Consider the following 7,965-nt stretch of genomic DNA (forward strand, 5'->3'; position numbering starts at 1 on the left):
GTCGGATCAGTCTCTCGGAAGTGCTCATAGGGGTAGAGTGTGCGTGTGTGCGTTCACAGGGGTAAGTATATGCATGTACTCCCTCCGTCCGGAATTACTTGTTGCGAAAATGAATAAAAGTTGACGTATCTATAAGTAAAATACGTTCTTTGATAAGTATTTTTGGACGGAGGGAGTATATACGAGTGCTTGCGTTGGTACTGTGTTAAAAAAAGGACCACCACTTTTTTTAACCTATTTTTTTAGCATCTTCAGCCCAGGAGATGGGTTCCCGGACATCATCGTGGGCCGCAACACTCTACAAACCACGCAACCACTCACTCACTAGACCCGCCGCCGGGCCGAACAGCAGAGCCCAGAAATACCCACGCACGTTTGAGGCCCACGGGTTTCTCGAAAGGAAAAACGTTCGAGGCCCACAGAAGAGGCGCAAGCCGACGAACCAACCAACTCACTCCGTCACTCGCCGTGCCGTCTCGTGTCGTCTCGCTCGCCGTCCCATCTCGATTCTTCCTCCCCCATCGCCCCCCACCTCAGCTGCCCCTCTCCCCTCCCAGCCCCCCGCCGCACGCCACCCCCACCCACCACGCCCCCGCCGCCGGCGAGGCGACCCCTCCCGATGAACACGTCGCAGTTCATGGACAAGCAGATCCTCGGCCTCGCCGCCTCCGCCGCCCCCTCCCCCTCCCTCGCGGGCGGCGGGAGCGGGGGCTCGGAGCTCCTCGATCTGATGGGCCCCGACCCCCAGGAGGAGAGCGAGGACGGCCTGCGCCGCCGCCACCACCACAGCGCCAACGGCACCGCCACCGACGTGCTGCCCAGCTACGACTTCCAGCCCATGCGCACCGCCGCGGCCGCCCCCGCCGCCGCGCCGCCCTCGTGGGGTTCCCTCGACTCCAACTCCAAGGCCGCCTCGGTCTCCGCCTCCGCCTCGTCCCCATACAACCTCAAGGTACCTACTGTTACTCGTTGGATCTCTCGATCTAGCTGCGATTCATGTCCTTGCCTCAAGCAAATTACCTGATTATTTCGCGTTGCAAGTTTCACAAAGGCGCCTAGTTCGGAAGATAAATTTAGCAGTATTGTGAATTGTGATAATGAATTGCTGGGCAGTATGCGCCATAAGTGGATCGGCTGGGTAAAAGAAGGAACTGCATGTTGGATAGGTTCATGATACTGCTATTAGGTACTACTACTAAATTTTGGGTATCCTACAGCATGAGCTGGAAACCTTGCCTTGTTTGTTTGGTGGCTATCAAGTTAGCACATACAAATGGTATGCATAATCGAATTTGTCGTTTCAGTTCCATGAAACTTATCTCAGTGAATTTGTAAAACATGCCATCTAACGAGCATGCAATAGCTCATAGGTAGACGCTTATTTGTCAGAAAAATGATCAGTGCGACTGAACTCCTGTAGATTTGTACATTTAGTTTTTTTTTCCTTGCATGCTGTTAGATGCCAGATTGCCAGTACATCTGTCCTGTGAAATTTATGCCAAGATCTTGTTTTGTGAGAAGCTACACACAAATTTGTGCTGACAAATTGCTGTTTAAATTCTTGCATATGACTGATTTAAATGTAACACATCAGACATCATGGCGATACACATTTTCCCCAGTTCTCACAATGACGACTTTATTTGTACTCTTTTGAATTACTTTGTTGAATTTGTGATTCTTATTTGATATATTTGTTCCATTGGTTCTGTCGATTGCATGCAATGAACTTCTAATTATTATTAGTTGCATTTGATAATAAATACCATCATTTGTCATATATAGCTTACTTACATTTTTTTTATGATGGAAAGAGTGCTGGTATATTGGAGAACCGTGTGCCGAAGAATGTTAATCATGAGGAAGACAGGAGTAACTTTGGACTGGTAACTATAGCAGATATTGATCGAACCATGAAGAAGTATTCTGATAACCTGTTGTATGCACTAGAAGGTGTAAGCTCAAGGCTTTCACAGCTGGAGGGTAGAACACACCATCTTGAAAGTTCTGTTGATGAGTTCAAGCTAACAATTGGCAACTATAATGGTAGCACTGATGGAAAACTGAGGCAACTTGAGAATATGTTGAGGGAGGTATGCTTCATTTGACTTTCCTGCTCCATCCCTCTCTGAAATATTTATGATGAACGATGGCTATGCTTGCGAAGCAATGCATATTATGTCATATTGGCATTGGTTTACCGAGCAGGTTACAGTGATGTGATAACTCACCGCTGGTCATTTTTGACAACTGATTGCCATGCTCTACCGGGATTATGTTGGAAATTATTGTATATACCTTGTTTATGATTTATAATAGACAATTACTGTCTTATTTTGAGCTCTGTAGTGAAGTACTCCCTCCGTCCCATAATATACTAATAAGGTACACGTGCATTGCACGCATGAGATTTGGCAACCAAATTATGAATAAATACCACATCATAGCATGTAAGCTTTGATTCATATATGCATGATGTAGATGTTTGTTTAATTCTTATAGTTCATCTCATTCAAAATCAATAAGTTTTATAAAAAAGTTAATCTATTTTAAGATTCATGGAATTGTGCATGGTAGAGCATAAAGTAAAAACAAATAATGGCAATTCAGTTAGCAAAAAGGAAATTGGGCAATTATGATACAGATGATTCTAGAACAAAGGAGAAGTGCTTGTGTGTTGAGGTTTGTGCATTATGCTTAAGTTCAACCATGCAGTCTTCTAGATAGTACATGTGGCAGAATGTGGTGGAATGTAGAAGATATCCAACGGCCAGTGGTGCTCGGATTTGCCATCTCTGCGCCGTCGGATTGACTTAATCCAACGACCATCTTTCAAAGTTATTTGCACACTATATAGGGGTGTAGAAAGTTCGTTTTTCAAGCTATGTTAGCTTGGAAACGATCTTATATTGTGGGACGGAGGGAGTAGTTAACTAGACATTTATCTGTTTTGAGGCTTAAACCTATCAGTGATACACATAGATATTTGGTATATTCTTCTTCTAGATGCATATTCACATTTAGGCTTCTATAGTTTTTCCTCGTTCTAAGCTGGTCATTCACATTGCATGTCATTGTTCCTTCAGATGATGCTACACATAATCACCTTTTCTGGTAATTGCCACTCATGGGGTATTATTTTCCCACTAGTATTGTGCTTGCCTAGATGTATTGTTGTGTGTGATAATAGAGAGAGCATCACTTAAATGATTATGAACAGTACCCTGTTGCTTTGTTGTTATGCTATTGGGATAACTTACATATAATTTTGTAATACTACATGCAGGTTCAAGCGGGTGTACAGATTATGCGTGACAAGCAGGAAATTGTTGAAATGCAGCTTCATCTTGCAAAGCTGCAGATACCCAAAACTGAGACCCAGTCATCAGAAAATAGTGGGGTTGGACAGGCAGACTCGCGGCACCAGTCAGTTGCTCCGCAGCAGGCAGGCGCTCCGCCGCAACATCAACCCCAAACTTTTCCTGCCCTTCCTGCTCCTAACGCGCCGCCTCCACCTCCAACACTTCAAAGTCAGCCTCCAGCACAGTTCCTAGGTCATTCATCGTCTCCCTCTGTACCAGCTTTACCACAGGAACCCTACTACACACCATCTGCCCAGACAACTGAAGCCATTCATCAGCAGTATCAAGCCCCTCCAGTTCCACAGCCGCAGGCGCCTCCAGCACCACAACAGCAGTATCAAGCCCCTCCAGTTCCACAGCCACAGGCGCCTCCAGCTCCACCACAGCAGTATCAAGCCCCTCCAGTTCCACAGGCACATGCACCTCCAGCTCCACCACAGCAGTATCAAGCCCCTCCAGTTCCACAGGCGCAGGCGCCTCCAGCTCCGCCACAACAGTATCAAACCCCGTCTCAGTTTTCTCAATATTCACAACAACCTCAGCCTACAAATATTAACCCTTCAAGTCCACTTGCACCTCCTGCACCCCAGCAGACAGAGTATGCGCCTTCTCATAGCTATCCACCAAATGTTCGCACTCCTTCAGCTTACATGCCGCCGCCAAATGAATCAGCCCCGCCCTTCTATGGACACAATCCTAGCATGTATGAACCTCCTGCAATCAGGCCCAACTCTGGGCCACCGCCATCCTATGGTGCCCCTGGGTATGGGCCACAGGGAGGAAGTAGCTTTTCTGAATCATATGGTTACACTGGATCTCCTTCTTACCGTGGGAATGCTGGAATGAAGCCCACTCCTTTTGCTCCCTCAGGACCATCCTCTGGGGGTAGCGGCAACAGCTACGGCACCAGGCTCCCCACAGCTCGGATACTACCACAAGCAGAGCCAGTCAGTTCCAGCCCAACCGCTGCATCGGGCAACAGGGTGGCCCTTGATGATGTGGTAGAGAAGGTTGCGACCATGGGGTTCTCAAGGGAGCAGGTGAGGGCAACTGTGCGGAGGCTGACCGAGAATGGGCAGAACGTCGACCTGAATGTGGTGCTCGACAAGCTGATGAACGGGTGATAAAGTCAAGATGTGGTGACCACGTCGCACTACCATTTGGCACAGTTTGTGTATAATATTTAAAATGACACGTCTTGCGCGCAAAATATCAGTGTTGGGGCAAGTATCAGGTTTGCTGCCCGCTCTCTCGGTCGCTCTGCTTTCTTCCATCCACAGGTGTTGTTAATGAGTGAATATATAACATACTCTTGTTCTTTCCGTATATGCGATGATGATATTACCAAAAACTAAACTATGGTTTCTTTTGTTCTGTTAATAAAAACACATTTAGTGTGTTTTGTAAGCTACTTCATGTGTGGATCTAGCACATACCAAATCTCAAATACGGTATAGAGACACCAATATCTGCACTCCCGTTGTTCACTCTGAAGGAACTAATGAATTATGATGGATTATATTCCCATTCACTTTTTTGAAGTTCCCTTGAAATTTATAATTCTATAGGACATTGCTCCGCAGAGATCGATCTCGTCTGTGTTAGAAGAAGCTGGGTTCACGGCATGGGCATGCGAGGGCATTCCAGTAAGTGAAGATGGACAAAAGACTAGAAATACGAATGCTAGCTGCATCATGTGTTGTTTGCGAGTAAATTACATCTACGACACCTAAACTTGATCCTAGGGTTCACTTTCATCACTGTATTTAGCAAACTTTCATCACTGTATTTGGCAAAGCTTAAAATACGGTCACTAAGGTTGCTCGGGCGAGTCACTCTACGGTCACCAGTATCGTATCATTCCTATTTTTGCTGACGTGGCAAATACCCATCTCTCACTACTACTATTTATCTCTGTAATTCTGTCGAACACATAACCTGCGCCCACCGTTGTGCCACACCACATGCTCCCACCGTGCCACACCACATGCTCCCACCGCTGCCGCAGCTCTTCAGTGTCAGTGTGTCATGTCCTAGAGCTCCTAAAGCTTCGTCTGGCCGACGAATGAATTGTTGCGCTGGTTGGCCAGACTCTCATGCTTGGAATTCCCAACTCTCTAGCAATGTCGAGCTTGAAGCTCATCAGCGTCGTTGGCACCATAAAGGTTACTGTCTCGATGTGCGTCGTTGAAAGCACGAGCGCCGCTGTGGAGGTTACCATGGGTTGCCGCTTCAGTTTACTAACCCGTAGTCAGAGTAGGTCGCCCTGCTTTAAGAAATGCATGGTTACGTGCATGACCGAGAGGTGCCATATCTTTGCCAGCCAACGCCGACTTAGCCTTACACCCTGCCGCGCTCCTCAGAATTGACATGGCTGGCAACCTGCTCTCTCCTCACCTCGTCGTCCAGCCGGAGGCCCACGCCGCCATGCCTCGCAGCTCTCAGGCGTACTCGTAGTTTGTGTACTGGTCGGTGAACACCAGCCAGTAATCCATCGGCATGCCGGTTGCCTTGTTGGTTGCGTCTTTGTTGAAGACGTCAGGTCCATGGTGCAGAACTACAGACTGCAGATGCGCGGGGAATCAGAACTGAGAGCTGCGACGACTTCGGCCTGCTCGCGTACGGCATAGCCCCGCCAAACACCATGCACTCCATACCGCCGGCTGCCCGTGCATGTTGTTTTCCGCCGCCGCAGGTCGACGTCGTCGAGCTCCATGGGGTTGGCAAGAACTACAGCCGCGCCGTGAGGAAGGACAATGTCGTGTGCCTCGCATTGAGCCTGGGAAATGCACCTAGGTCTCCGTGCACGGCGGCAACGCGAGTCGAAGAAGACGTCCTCGTGAGGGTGCAACGCGTTGCCGTAGTGCCCTACTGCTCAAGAAAGAGCGGGGCGTTGAAGGAGAGGAGCTTGAGCAGAGCGGGACTTCCAGCCTGACGAGGACGCCGTTGCGCGGAGAAAGGCGGTGAGGCCGTCGACAGGAGAGTGCCCGGAGGCGATGTGGTCTGTGGCCGGCTCGCCGCGGGCTCAAAGGCATGTCGGCATAGATGGACGGGCGGTGATCAGCTTCACTAGATCGGGTCCAAGTACCGGTCAATGTGCCACATCAGCGAAATACATAGGATACGGTAGGGGTGACTGTAGAGTGACACATTTCTGCGACCTCAATGACCGTATTTTGACACTTTTGGAATACAATGATTAAAGTGAACCCTAGAGTCAAGTTCAGGTACTATAGATGTAATTTACTCGTTGTTTGCTGAAAGCCTGAAACACCTTATAAGAGCATCTACTATTGGACCCCTCGTATCGCCCTATACGTCCGGGAGGATGACCCTGCAGTGACCGGTCACTTTTTTGCGACCCAACTGTACCCCTCAAACTGGCCCCGGTTGTCCGGCACCCCCATACCCAGCCCATGTGGAGTAGATATGGAGAGGCCCCGATGCAAACTAGATGACACTCGATCAGAAACACGTAGAAACCCATCGGTACGGCGGGAGCTCCATCGGCCCGCATTCATGTTGTTGCTTTGGCGCGCTGCCCGAGGGGACAAACCTGGCTATTTAAGCCGGGCGTTGAGCCTCAATCCTACCTGCCCCATTCCTCCCCACTCCCTCTAGTCCGTGTCATCATCGTGATCGCGCCCGCACCCTATTCCACTCCAACATTGTCGTCTGCTTGGCGCGCCGCCCGAGGGGACAAACCTGGCTATTTAGGCCGGACGTCGAGCCTCAGTCCTACCTGCCCCATTTCCCCCACTCCCTCCAGTCCACGTCATCATCGCGATCGCGCCTGCGCCCTATTCCACTCCAACATTGTCGTCTGCCTGGCGCGCCGCCCGAGGGGACAAACCTGGCTATTTAAGCCGGACGTCGAGCCTCAATCCTACCCGCCCCATTTCCCCCCACTCCCTCCAGTCCGCGTCGTCATCGCGATCGCGCCCACGCCCTATTCCACTCCAACATTGTCGTCTGCGGTAGCCATGGTTCGTCAAAAGATTACCTACTACAAGATGCTCACCTTGCACAACCTGGCGGAGATCCTAGCGGAGATGGAGGCATGCCGTGCCACTTGACTTGCAGCCGACTTGCTTTCGGACTCTTCGGAAGAGGAGGGGGAGGAGCAGGATGAGGCATTGGATGCGGAGATGGAGGAGGTGGAGCCATGGAACGAAGAGGAGGAGCAGGCCGAGGTAGATCCAGTGCTAGAGCAGGTCGGATTCGGCATGGATGACGCGCTGGCAGAGTTTGAGGTCGCCCAAGCGAAGGAGGCGGCGGAGCAGCATGCCATCCTGCAGTGCATCCAGTCCGAGGCGAAGGTGGAGGCCAACTGCTGCTTCCTCCACAAGATGGAATTGGAACGTGAATAACTATTCACGGACAAGGACACGTCGGAGTTTCCCCTCACCGCCAATGACCACGAGGCCGGCGGCTTCGACAAGGACGAACCGAGATATCCGACGCGCCGAAGTTTCGCCTCACCACCAATTATCACGAGGCCGACGTGCCGACAAGAATGAATCGAGATATCCGATGATGAGTAGCTAGTTTCTTTGCTTTTAGCGATGTACTTGGACCAATTTGATGTTTGCATGTAGTAGTA

At 49.8% G+C, this 7,965-nt stretch overlaps 1 protein-coding gene across 1 annotated transcript; it reads left to right on the top strand.

Moving 5' to 3' along the window:
* Positions 1–581: 581 nt before the first annotated feature.
* Positions 582–4,773, top strand: LOC119274925 (pollen-specific leucine-rich repeat extensin-like protein 2). The gene is made up of 3 exons (XM_037555685.1): positions 582–952; positions 1,815–2,093; positions 3,287–4,773. Exons 1-3 carry the CDS (start codon positions 620–622, stop codon positions 4,484–4,486), a joined length of 1,812 nt encoding a protein of 603 aa, XP_037411582.1. The 5' UTR covers positions 582–619; the 3' UTR covers positions 4,487–4,773.
* The last annotated feature ends 3,192 nt before the right edge of the window (positions 4,774–7,965 follow it).

Source organism: Triticum dicoccoides, chromosome 3B (genome assembly GCF_002162155.2).
Source record: "Triticum dicoccoides isolate Atlit2015 ecotype Zavitan chromosome 3B, WEW_v2.0, whole genome shotgun sequence".
In the NCBI taxonomy this organism is placed as follows: Eukaryota; Viridiplantae; Streptophyta; class Magnoliopsida; order Poales; family Poaceae; genus Triticum; species Triticum dicoccoides.

Excerpts from the sequence above, each read along its gene's own strand:
- LOC119274925 (XM_037555685.1), top strand. The coding sequence starts at position 620 with ATGAACACGTCGCAGTTCATGGACAAGCAGATCCTCGGCCTCGCCGCC. Across the intron at positions 953-1,814 it reads CGTCCCCATACAACCTCAAG|AGTGCTGGTATATTGGAGAA; the intron begins GTACCTACTGTT and ends TATGATGGAAAG. Across the intron at positions 2,094-3,286 it reads TTGAGAATATGTTGAGGGAG|GTTCAAGCGGGTGTACAGAT; the intron begins GTATGCTTCATT and ends TACTACATGCAG.